The 13,550-nt window shown below is 49.6% G+C and overlaps 1 protein-coding gene across 1 annotated transcript; it reads right to left on the bottom strand.

Annotated features, from left to right (window-relative positions):
• Positions 1 to 2,591: 2,591 nt before the first annotated feature.
• Positions 2,592 to 3,375, bottom strand: LOC123050238 (auxin-responsive protein SAUR32). Its single transcript, XM_044473062.1, has one exon. The coding sequence runs from the start codon at positions 3,327 to 3,329 to the stop codon at positions 2,877 to 2,879; it is 453 nt and encodes a 150-aa protein (XP_044328997.1). The 5' UTR covers positions 3,330 to 3,375; the 3' UTR covers positions 2,592 to 2,876.
• Positions 3,376 to 13,550: the final 10,175 nt, after the last annotated feature.

The raw sequence follows: 13,550 nt of genomic DNA, 5'->3' as shown, positions 1-13,550 counted from the left end.
TCTTCACTCCATATTAAATTCTTCTGCATATACTTCTGCCAAATGATAATGGTGTTCCTATTATATGAATTTTTCATACAATATTATTATTATTATTATTATTATTATTTGAATAAATATTGCTGAGAATGATTTTTTTCCATCGTGATTGGTGTTGGGGGTGTGTTTCATGCTAGATAAGGCTCGAAAACAAACAAGAAGTTACACTCTCGTTGTATGACATAACTCGAGTGTTTAGCCCCAGCGATACTCCATCCACGTCTTCTAGTTGGATGTTTGTACCGATGTTTGGTGACATGGATGAAATTATTTCGAAACAATCTCGTGGTTTTTCGGTCCATATTGCCCAACAACCTAGCACGTGCAATTTGCCATGCCCCTAGACGTTCTAGAGATGAATATCGGAACACAATCAATCCTTAACCGAGTGAAAGTTTGCCCAGGAATCAATGTTCATGTCAATTAAGCTTAGCCAGTCCTGAACCAGGTCGCAAATGTGGACGGAGTGACAAAATTTTAAAAGAATTTGAACAGATGTATTGTCTCTCTCCTACAAAGTTGACAAAGGCCCGAACTTTGAAAAGAATAACATATATGAATGTACAAATTAATTGTAAATGATAAAGCATTGGTATCTAGTGTGCCGTACCTATTTTGATGCATATCTCGTTTAGAAACCCATCTAAACTATTGGTTCTTTTATTGATAGAATGCCATCCCATTTATCTATAGGGATGTTCTTTATTAACTGATCATGAAGCATCAAGTGATACAAACCACAAAGAGAACACATCTCCTCTGTACAATTAGGATCCACACATCCAACACTGAAGCACACACACAAGTTTCACACCAACAAAGAGCTAGATCATACAAGACAAAAGTTATGCGAAGGCAGAGGATATTATTAAAAATAATAGAAAATGCAACAATGATCCTCGCTGAGCAGTCATTGAACCATCGAAGAATATGCAAGTGCACACGATTTAGACGTGGGCCCAGCCAAGCGACTGAGAAACCTGGACACACTAGGCAAGCAGCCAGGCACCCAGAGTGGTCTATGAAGCCAAGAACATCCGTCGATTCACAAGTGGCGCGTATTATAGGGTGAGGGAAGATAGTGCTGCCAGAAGCGCATGTTAGAGACGATCCAACGATCCCCTCCGATGCAAGTGTACTTCAATGGTAAATCTGGACATGGCCAATGGTCTCGAGACAATCCACCCCGAGTCATCACTCCATCGCTATGGCCATGATCTGCCATCATCAGGCCAAACAATGTACCACGCACTACCTCCGCAAAGACATGTTGCAACATAGGATCATGGTTACCCGCAACCACGTGTCGTGTCCATGTCTCAGCCACGCAAATCAGGGCACCGAATAGACAATGGAGCAGCAACTGCAACGGACGTGATGTTTCATAGCTCGAGCTCATGACAGTAAATTCCAAAACAAATGAATTTTTTTAATAAAAATTCTAAAATTTATCTATGAAAAACATTGAGAAATGTTTTGGGTGCTTGTAAAATTTCATCATGGAAGGACATCCATGGAAGTCGTGGCAAAATAATTTGATGCTCCAAAAGTGTTATTTTCAAAAGCATCTTGAAGTGTTGATTTTGTTACGGCTTCCACGGATGTCATTCCACGGTGAAAATTCGCAAGCACTCAAAACATTTGCTAAAGTTTGCCATAAAAAATCCAGATTTTAAAAAAAAACCATTTTCAATTTTTTCAAAATTTGCTGTTCATCTCGAGCTCATTTGAGCTCGGGAGCCACTAGTTCCTGCGGGCAAGACCAGACGTTTCTTAAGAACAAGTTATCAATCAACACATCAGAGTACCAAGTATAGGACTTAATAATAACCAAGTACTCTCCACATTTCACAAAAAAAACAAGTACTTTCCTCTCCGTCCCCTTCCTGTCCTCCTCAGCCATGGTCTTCGTGCGAGTGAGTGTGCGTGCGTGGGCTACAAGATCAACCCTCGGCCTGCTACACTTGCATGCAAGAGGAGGACAACACAGAACATATACTTGGCAATGTGTGTACGCGCGGGAGGTTTGGCACAGATGTTTCGACACCTTGAACTCCAATGTGCAGCGCCCGGAGCAGCATGACAGTTTTCTGGAGTGCTGACTCGAGGCTAGACGTACCTTTGTTCGTGTCAACAAAAGAGGCTTCGACACCTTCGTCATAGCGGTGGCATGGTCCCTATGGGAATAAAGAAACCCAAGAGTGTTCAACAGGACGAGCCAAGTCCAGGCCCCTTGCATGTTGGCGGAGTGTGTCTTCTTGAAAGTGCAAGAATAGAATCGGGCAGGAGGGTGGGGTAGGGCTGCAACGATTTGTGAGAGAGTTTTCTTTTGGTGTTGGTTGTAATGGAGCACGGGCTTGGAGGCGATGTGCATCGTCATCTAGGTTTTCTTGTAAACTATTTCTCCCTTCTATAAAATTATGGTACACCATTGACGTACTCTTAAAAAAAATGTGTGTGCATGTCGTCAGGGATTTTTTTTTTAGCTGGTTGTGTGCAGGTGACTACCTTTGGCTCCACTGTACAGGGTACAGCCAACAGATCTCCAAATAGGACACAAATATATACATTTAATTTCTAGGACAAGAAAATATGTACATTTTGTAAAATGCCAGCTCGACTGTTGCGGTGATAGTGCAGTAGCATCGGGGCGCTTTGTCAGTGCAACTGTCTTGCCGGTTTCATCGCGCGCACTCAGCGCCATGGATGGCACGGCGCCGCGGCATGGGCGCGCGCGTCGTTGTACTAATGCTGGCTGCTGCTTCCGGCTTGCATGAAAAGGAGCAAATGAGCACGGCTATCCCGCTTCTACGAACGAACGATCGACCGATGATCGATCACGAGACGAGCTTCTTCACGGCCACCCCCTGCAGCAGCGGCCGCGAGTCATCGTGCGGCGCCGCGATGGCACCGCGGCGGCGGAAGCAGCCGCGCTCCTCGGAGTCGGAGGACGAGACGCGGCGGAGGACGTCGCGGAGGTGGTCCTCGTCGCAGGGGAGCGTGAGGGGGCCGGAGGCCGACGTGAAGCCATACTCCTCCTCCGCCTGCCGGAGCAGCTCCCAGAACGCCGGGTGGCTCAGCTGAGCCACCGGCACAACGAACCGTCTCGACGACGGCTCCCCGTCGCCGCGGCCCTCCACGCGCACCGCCACGTGCCCCGCCGGCACCGCGGCGTCCAACTCGAGCACATCCTTGTTGGGCCGCACCGAGTCCGCCGCTCGGGAGCGCCACCGCCGCACGGCGCGGCGCAGCCAGGCGAGCGACCGGACCGTGTTGATGACCTTGCACATGCTCGAGCTTGACAGACCGGACTGAAGCGACGATCTGGGTTTGCTTTGTTCTGCTGCTTGAGAGGATGGGATGCAGACTATATAGCGGCGGGGCTCGGGATCGGCCACTGGAGTTTGCGGAAATTGCAGGAATGGCACCGGCACCGCACCGTGAACCCGTGCTGACTTGAACGTGTGTCGTGCGTCTGGCACGTGAGACCTAGCAGTAGCATAGCGCTAGCAGTGCAGCAAAGCGGTTTGTGGTATCACTTCCGGTGAAAGTGAGGCGAGTGGAGTGTGATCGATGTCTACAGCTCTCTGTTTAACAAATTCACATGATAGAGGTTATTACTTTCTGTTTTCTGTTGGAGGCGATTCGACGTAGACTTGTTCACAAAATATCTGGTGAATTAATCTTTTCACATACAAGAACATTTCACGTTCGGTGCAGCTTAGTCTCTTCAACTATCTTACTTACGTGAAAAGATCTGTGCTCGAATCCAATCCAGCAGTGGCACACACTACACACCAGTGTGAAAAGTGTCACGGTTGCTCATGCATGCATTTCTTGGCCACCCGTCCCACTGTCGCAGAGAGGACCAGACTAGAGAAGAGAGAAGGCAGTCCCAGAGTATCGGACCAGGCTAGGCAGAGAGGGCAACTCCGCATCTGACCATGCATCCACGAAGGCTCCAGCCGTGCTGGCTGCCCATCTGCCGATAGTCCGGTCCGGCACGCCATTGGCATCTGCTGTTTGTTCGCTCGTACTACGCCCAACCTTAAAGGCACTAGGCCACTAGCTAGCTAGCTGCCACTCCCAGTGCCAGATCCAGTGAACCACGCGGGCACGTTGAGTAGCTGCAGGCTACGTAGGCGCCATGCAGCAAGAAAGTCGGACCACCGGCGGAGTACGTACGTGATGCGTAGGTCGATCGACCTCCATCTCCATATGATGCATGCGCTTCCTGTGCCGTGCCACGGGTCCTGGTTTACTTTCCCTAAACCTCCACGTTCTCCACTCTTTTCACGGCTGACCACAGTTTCAGCTTGGTTTGCATTTCCTGTCTTGAGTCTATCCGATGATCCAAAGTTTTATTAGGTGTGTCCTCTTGACAAATCCATTTGGATCTATATCTATATCTATACCTCTATATATATACCTACTAATAAAGCAAGGTGTGTTTCTTCAATTTTTTCATCCGTTCGCCGTCAAAAAGTATTTTTCCCTATCCGAGGTGGTACTAAATTTTTGTGCGTCCGTTTTGCAAAAGAAAAATCAATTTTCGTACATGGGCCGTGCATGTTGTGGCCCGTCGAAGCCAGCCCACTTATTTCCCTCCACACGCTGCTAGGAAAATCCTATTTAACGCATGTGGCCACAAATAGTCTGACCTTCGCACAGGGCTCAAGGCTGTGCCATCCTGTTTTCTTTTTTTTCTGTGTTTTATTTCTATTTTATTTTTTGTTCCTTTCTCTATTTCTTTTTTATTTTTTCCTGCAAACTTTAAACTTTTTTACTTTTTTGGTGCAATTAGTAATCCATCCGGTAAACAAGGCATTGTCTGGTTATGCGTGGATCATGCTAATGGAACTTGATTTACGTACTGAAATTAGTAATCCATCCGGTTACATCGTAGTAGGAGAGAGTGGCGAAGCAACCATGCCCTGAAGGTCGCCGCGCAGCCACCAAATGAGGAAGGAGCCACAACCCCGACACGAGGGCGAACCCAAAGGAAAAAAACCACGAGTTGGTTGGTCGTCACCACGCGGACTAACCCTACCACTATCAAGATCTCGCGGGCCAAACATGATCTGAGAGAAGACCACAACTCCTCGCTTTCTCGCCCCACTGCTGTGCAGACCATTTTTGGTGCACACATCAATTATCTCTCCCGTTGCTTCTCAAAAGAATATCTCTACTGTTGCAACGCACGGGTATATGTGCTAGTATTCTATAAGATATCCTGCTGATACAATGAAAAATCCATCTGAATGGATACGGGGAAAAAATCTATTTATATTGCTGTTGATACAGTTTTAAACATATCTCTAGATTGTCCTATGGCTTGTGCTCTAGATTATGCAGATAGATCTTTTCTTCATAGTGTCTTTAGTTTGGAAAGAATAAAAACGGATCTTTCCCAGCCCTGATGGACTTCCTATTGAGTTTGATCAGAAAAGAAATATATTCATTTATCTTTTTCATGAATTCTACCATGGTAGACTGGATATTGCAAGTTTTTAATTGTGAAATTATCACTCTTATTCCTAAATGTGTAGATGCTAGTAAAATTCAACATTATAGGTCGATTTGTCATCTTGATGCGTCATTTGAAATGTTACTAACATTATCAATAATTTAGTTGATATTCAGACTAATAAATAATGTGACTTTGTTGCATGAAAAGCATAAGAAGAAAACAAATGAAGTTTTCTTTAAAATAATTGTTACGAAAGCTTATGATAAGATTGATTATTTTTCCTACAAATGTAATGTTAAAGTGGATTTTCATCCTACATCTGTGCCTTGGGTGACGAAGACTAAAGAAAAAAAATAAAACTATTATAATAATAATAAATAGTTCACAGGTTATAAATGTTTCTTAGTACTAAATGATTGTGCAAGATTAAACCATGAGATTTGGCAAAAACTTTAGCATACAAATTTAGCATAAAAGAACAATTCAAAAAGCATAATACCACGCCACCGCACAAGTAGCACATCAAATGCTCTGAACACACACCAAATGTAACCCCAACACTTGTACAATGAAATGGAACCCCATCAAAACCACTTGAATAGAAGGCAATGGGCGACACCAAAACCACATTAACAACCAAAACCATGAGGATGAGCTGAAAGGCCGAAGATCCCCCAGTTAGCAGCCGGTCCATCAACTTCAAAACTACATATTTTGGACTTTCAATTTTTAAACCACCTCGTTGATCCCACTGAAAGAAATATGGCTCATGAGGTGGGGGTGAAACAAGTTTCGCACATATGGCAACCCAATCATCTAGAAGAATTACCAAAAGTATAAAAGTAGCCTGAGTAATTATTTGCTTTAATTAACGTAAAAAGGAAAAAGAATTTCCAGAATTATACGAGTATTCTTTTCTTTTTTGCATGGTAATACGTGTCTCATTTATAGAATAAAGATCAAGTTACAAGGCACGTAAGCACCGACCTTACAAGACTGAAAAGATAGGAAAATCCTATGCAAAATACCAGCGTCTGTCCCTCTCCTTCGACACCACCGAAGTGGACACCAAATGGTAAGAAGACAGATCACCTCTTCACCCAAGCTCGACGCGGCTCCATCACTGATCAGCAGCTTTACGGACCTCCAAAGTAGTTTTCCAGAAGCAAAACCATAGCCATTGGGAGAATCAGACCAGGGCAACATGTCCCCGGACACGCCATCGAACTTCAGAACTGACACCCCCACATGACGACGATGTCGGAGGAGGAAACCAGAACTGTCAGCCTCCAACCACAGACCCAGCATAAGATGCTCCATCTTCCAGCTGTCGCTTGCGTAGACAACCGTCTGCGCGTACTCCTGAACGACAAAACCTCCCTGTTGTACCATGACGTCGGAGACAACGCCACAACAACGGGGACAGAGCCGAAGGAGAGACACACCTGATGGAGTCGCCGTCGACACCTCGCCAACACCATCCATGAACCCTAACGTTGCCAATCTGAAGGACTGGCAGACACACGATTCCATCAACTCCAAGATGTCGTTGTCGGTGTCAAAACCGGCAGATCTCTGGTAGGGGGTCCCGAACTGTGCGTCTAGGATCGATGGTAACAGGAGACGAGGGACACAATGTTTACCCAGGTTCGGGCCCTCTCTATGGAGGTAATACCTTACTTCCTGCTTGATTGATCTTGATGAATATGAGTGTTACAAGAGTTGATATACCACGAGATCGTAATGGCTAAACCCTAGAAGTCTAGCCTATGTGAATATGGTAATGAATATCCCCTATCCGGACTATGCTCTCCGGTTTATATAGACACCGGAGAGATCTAGGGTTACATGAGGTCGGTCACATAGGAGGGAATCTTCATAATAGGTCGCCTAGCTTGCCTTCCACGCCAAGTAGAGTCCAATCCGGACACGGGTATTGTCTTCGGCCTTCGTATCTTCACAGCCCATCAGTCCGGCCCATGGATAACAAGTCGGACGCCCGAGGACCCCTTAGTCCAGGACTCCCTCAGTAGCCCCTGAACCTGGCTTCAATGACGAGGAGTCCGGCGCGCAGATTGTCTTCGGCATTGCAAGGCGGGTTCCCCTCCTTCCGAACTCCAAGATAGTCTTCGGACGTGATGATTGTATCCGGACCTATTACACACCATGCACAACCGCAGAGAGAATATATATATCTTACACGAGCTCCATCCGCTGACAGCTTTCTGCAATGTGATAAGACGTCCGTTCGGTCACAATTTTGAACCGTTTATCCCACATTTCAAGACGCGGTTGCTATTGGCACGTCTTGTCGAAGCAGAGATCATGTCCCCTTATCGCGGGATTCTCATCAATGCGAGCATGGGTAACCCAACCGTGCCATTTACACAGCCCTTGGGAATAGGCGAATTTCAAGGCGAGTGAGGAGGCGTTTTATATTTGCTACCTTTATAAGGGGATAAGGATTCCCCCTTCCTCTTCTCGCGCTTTCTCTTTGTCTCTGCCTTCCCAATCTCGAGCTCCAGCGCCCCAGTTTCAATCTCCTTTCCACTCCAGCAACCATGTCCGGATCCGGTGGTCAGGGCAAATGAATGGTCTCCTCCGTCACGGAGGAGGACATTACTGAGCTCCGGGCGGCCGGATATTTGGCGAAGGAGATCGCCCACCGCCTACCGGCCGAGGGACAGTTCGTCCCCACGCCGGAGCCCACAGAGAGGGTGGTATTCCTCCCCCATTTCTTCCGCGGGCTAGGGTTTCCACTCCACCCCTTCGTCCACGGGTTAATGTATTATTACGTGGTAGATTTCCATGATCTGTCCCCGAATTCCTTCCTCAACATCTCGCCGTTTATTGTCGTGTGCGAGGCCTTCCTCCGCATCCAACCCCACTTTGGGCTGTGGCTCAAAGTCTTTAACGTGAAGCCGAAGGTGGTGGATGGCCAGCACGCGGAGTGCGGAGGGGCAATGGTGAGCAAATTGTCCAACGTCTCCTAGCCCAAAGGCACCTTCGTGAATACGGTAAAGGAGTGGCAGAAGGAGTGGTTCTACATCACAGAACCACGCGGCACCACCTGAGCCGCAGCTGCCGAATTCCGCTCCGGCGCTCGTATGCGACTCACCTCCTGGGTCGAGAAGAGTCCAGACTAGTGTTCTCCTGACGAGCTAATAGCGCTGCAGACGCGCGTTCAGAGCATGGTAACCAAGAGCGTCAAGCTTGTTGATGTGATCCAGGTGATGTTAGTTCGCCGGATCCTTCCATGCCAGCGCCGGAGCCGCCCGCTATGGGAGTTCAATCCAAAGAAGCACCGGACCCTGGCGAGGCTCTTCGAGACTACGCACGAAGGCGCATGGAAATTGCTCTTCAAGGGCAATGAAAAACCACCAGCCACGGATTCAGACCGTGGTCACGATTGTACACACCCCGCCAGCAAGGTATGTTATTTCGAATGAGTCCTCAACCTAATTGTTTCGAGGATGATGTCTGAGCTTTTATTCTCTTTCAGGACTGGACGGAGAGGGCGAAGCGGATCCAGTGTCCGGCTCCGCTGCCCGAAGAACCAGTCATCCCGCGCTTGGCGGAAATGCTAGCACCGGCGCCATATAAGGTGCCGGAGAAGAAGGCCAAGAAGAAGGAAAAGGGGGCCAAGAGTGGCCTCCGTCGTAAGGGTACTTCGGACGCGGCGTCCGAAGACGACGAAACTCATTCCTCTGTCCCTGAGGACAATGACGGGGAAGAGGAGGAGGAGGAAGAAAACAATCCTCCCCCTGAGGAGACGAAGAAGAAGAGGGCGGCTTCGGTGCATCTGGAGGCGGAGGCGCCCAAAAAGGCAAAGGGCGTTCCGGCGGCCAACACCGCGTGGGACGTCGACAATAGTCCAGAACGACGCCCCCGCACAAAGCCCCAGGCCGCATCGTAAGTGACATGGCTTATTTATGCGCACATCCAGCCCTTTCTCTCCATTATCTTGATGTAGTTAGCTGTACTATTGCAGTCCGGCCCGCGACCTAATCCAGCGATCCTTGTCTGGAAGTTCGTTGGCTTCGTCGGACATGGCGAGCCAGTCGCCACTGCCTGCTTACTCCCCCGGGGCCGGGGACGACACCGAGGCGCTGTCCCGGAGGGCCGATCCGAGCCGGGGAGGAACCCAGGACGCTGTCCGGGAGGCGCCACGAGGCGAAGCCTCCACTGCCGGACACATGGAGGAGATGATCCCCATGGAGACTGGCGAAGAGGGCCGCATCCAGCTTGGCCCTCAGCCGGATACGATTTCGGAGACCCATATGGCTCCGGAGTTAGGCGGGCAGCCCCCTTTGAAGGAGGGGGTGCACCGTTTCCGCCGGTGGTCCCTGTCCATCCAGGGGCGCCGGATAACCTGATGGAGGCGCTACGAGGCGCCTTCGTTATGGAAGAGCACCGTGTTCTTATGAGCGCGGTGATCGAGAAGGTTCAGTCCACCAAGAGTGGACTGAACGAAGCCTGCAGCAACCTGTTGACAGGTTTCGAGGTAAATAACAGAGAAAAAACCACATATAGTCAGTAGCCCCTGAGACACTGTCCGGTGCTCGATAAGAGGAACCGGACAGAGGATCAATCCTCTAGTGTAGGAGACTAACGTGATATGTGTGCATGAGCAGGCATCGCTGTTGGCCGCGACCTCACATGCTGCCGAAGTCTCTGAACTGAAGTAGAGGCTGGAGCGGACCGAGAACGAGCTCGGCGAGGTTAGAGTGCGGTTGCAGGAGAAGCAAGGTAAGTAACGTCTTGCTGTGTGTTTGGAAAGCGGAGACGCTGTGTATTGACTGTAATGTCGAAATGTATGTAGGAGCCACGACCGAGGTCGAGGCCCTGAGGAAGGCCCTGGGCGAGGCCGAGGAGAAGGCTGTCCAGCAGCAAGCCGCCCGTAAGAAGCTCGAGGCCCGTGTCAAGGAAATCCAGCAGGAGCTCCAAGATGCAGTGAAAAAATGTGAGACCTTGGAGAATGATGCATCGGCTCAGGAGGGCGAACTCACCAAGGCTCATCAGGGCGCCGAGACCGCGCGGAATGAGGCCCAGGCAGTCATCCAGGAGATCCAGGAGGCCAGGAAGATCACGGCGGGTAAGGTCTTTAAGATGCAAAGCAAGTATGCGGAGAGGCAGTACCTTTTACTAACCCGGGTTCGGAGTTCCCTAGGAGCTTTTGCGGATCTACCACGCAGCGTATCAGACGCTGCAGCGTTCTACCGAGCCGAAGGAGGAGGTTCTACGGAGAAGCTATTCTGGTCGCGCTATGCGATGCCAGAGCATCCCGTGTCCTTCACCGATCAGCTGAAGCAGCTGGTGGAGCTGCACAGGGTGGCCGAACTAGCCATGAAGGATTTGACAATCTGGCTATCGCCAGCCGAAGCTATACCCGGCAGCTACTTCGGACTCGTGAGGCGGCTAGTGGAAGCCTGTCCGTGGCTGGACGTCGTCAAGCGCTCTGCATGTATTGAAGGCGCCCGTATGGCCTTTGCTCGCTGCAAGATGTGGTGGGCGAAGATGAACGCTGTTGAAGTGGCCAGCGGGCCGCCGGAGGGCAAGGAGCACCGCACACCCAAGAAATATTTTGCGGATGTCATAGAAGGGTCTCGACTTGTGGCAGCTCAATGCTCGCAGGACGTTATTTTCGAATGAATACATTCGTATTGGGCCTTTGCCTTGTATTATAAAGACAGAGCTTGTTTTGTAATGTAATTTCGTTATGCTTTAAATTGTTTCCTCCTGTGCGGCCGTGTTATATGCAATCTGAGGGTTGGCCAGTCGTCGGCTTCTGCCCTCACGTAATTAGTACGGAGGTGTTCGGGATGGGATCTAAACAATCTTGATCCAATTGTATGGTCCTTGAAGGAGTTGTTTAGTGCAACGAACAAGGCAATCAGACTATACGGCTTAAACGCCCTCACTTAGCCATAGGAGTTTTATAATTAAGCAAGTGCGCAGCCCCTGGTCCAAGCCAGGGTGCTGTCAGCATCTGATCGGGAAGTGTCGATCCTTCGCGTGAGGCGGAAAAAATCTCCAACGATTTTGTAACCCACGAACAGCTCACCGGCTCTCGCTGTATCATGACAGTCAGTTTTCGGCTTTCTCTACTGAGGTGCTCATCCGGTCAAGGCCAGGGCACAATCGCAGTAGTTCTCCCTTTACTACCCTAGCCGATAGAACGGAACGTAGGGTAGCAAGCACAGGAGCCGGGCAACCCAACTATTGACCAAAGACGTGATTCGGAGCCAATGCATATAATGCTAAATTCGGGGTGCCGAACTTTTATACAAAAAGTGTTCGGACTTTGTTGCCTTATTGTGGGGCGATAAGCAGCCCCTGGCGAATATGAAACGTACAAAAGCGTACCGATGTAGCTAATAAGCAGATCGAAATGAAATGAAGTAAGGGGCAAAAACCACAAAAACTGGGCCGCAAATCATTATCATTATAATTGAATGGATACGTTAAGGCGTATCTTGTACAAATAGCACGATAAGCACCCGGGCTATGTAATATGTCGGAATCAAGAGGGGGCAGCGTACGGGTCCTGAGAAAGAAGTAAAAATACCGTCAAGAAGAACGTATGGAGGTTACCCTACACACCTATGTTGCATGTCCCCTTTGTATGCCAATCCTTCGAAGGGGCTTGTGATCAGGCTCGCGGGAAAAGGAACCTGAAACAGAAAGAAAAAGGTGTATCCGGGGTCGGTCTAGCCGAACTGTAGATCCCGGTTGAGCTTGTGCCTCCGTCGATGTCCATGGAATCTCGAGTGCGTAATTATGTACGCGTGGTACGAATGCCACTACTTCATCCGGATTGGGACGGAAGCCGAATTGCTAGTAGAGCTCTTGACGAGCCTTGCTGTCCTGCTGCAGTGTAGTTCGGGACCTCTTGATGGTGTCCAGGGGCTCGGCAGCCGCACTATGGTACTGCTCGAGAAGGCCGCTCTGTACCTTTGCTGCTAGGGCGGCGGTGTGCTCCTCTGTTCGGAGAGAGCGTTCCGTGTTGCCATTGACTGTTATGACGCCGCGTGGACCGGGCATCTTGAGTTTGAGGTAAGCGTAGTGTGGCACTGCGTTGAATCTAGCAAACGCTGTTTGTCCGAGTAATGTGTGGTAGCCGCTGCGGAAGGGGACGATGTCGAAGATTAACTCCTCGCTTCGGAAATTGTCCGGAGAGCCGAAGACCACTTCCAGCGTGATTGAGCATGTACAGCGGGCCTCGACGCCTGGTATGACTCCTTTGAAGGTAGTCTTTGTTGGTTTGATTCGTGAGGGGTCAATGCCCATCTTCCGAACTGTGTCTTGATAGAGCAGGTTGAGGCTGCTACCACCGTCCATTAGGACTCTTGTTAGGTGCAATCCGTCGATGATTGGGTCGAGGACCAATGCGGCTGAACCGCCATGACGGATACTGGTTGGGTGGTCTCGACGATCAAAGGTGATCGGAAATGATGACCATGGATTGAATTTGGGGGCGACTGGCTCTACCGCGTAGACGTCCATGAGTGCACGCTTACGTTCCCTTTTGGGGATGTGTGTAGCGTATATCATGTTCACCGTTTTGACTTGAGGGGGAAATTTCTTCTGCCCCCCAGTGTTCGGCTGCCGGGGCTCTTCGTCCTTGTCCTCACTTTGTGATCCCTTTTCTTTGTTTTCGGCATTTAACTTGCCAGCCTGCTTGAAAACCCAACAATCCCTATTGGTATGATTGGCTTGCTTGTCCGGGGTGCCGTGTATCTGGCACGGACGGTCGAGTATGCGGTCCAGGCTGGAAGGTCCTTCATTATTTCTTTTATAGGGCTTCTTCCGCTGGCCGGACTTGGAGCCAGTGAATCCGGCGTTGACTGTGGCATCATCGGTGTTGTTGTCATTGCTTCGGCGTTTGTGTCTGTTGCGCCGGAGCTTGCCAGTGCTATTCTTGGCCTCCGAGGGGCCTGTCTCGCTGGCTGTGTTGTTACTACGAGCCAGCCACCTGTCCTCTCCCGCGCAAAAGCGGGTCATGAGTGCCGTGAGGGCTGCCATGGACTTCGGCTTTTCT

The sequence above is a fragment of the Triticum aestivum genome, chromosome 2D (assembly GCF_018294505.1).
Source record: "Triticum aestivum cultivar Chinese Spring chromosome 2D, IWGSC CS RefSeq v2.1, whole genome shotgun sequence".
NCBI lineage: Eukaryota > Viridiplantae > Streptophyta > Magnoliopsida > Poales > Poaceae > Triticum > Triticum aestivum.
This window is presented reverse-complemented; position numbering and strand designations above follow the sequence as displayed.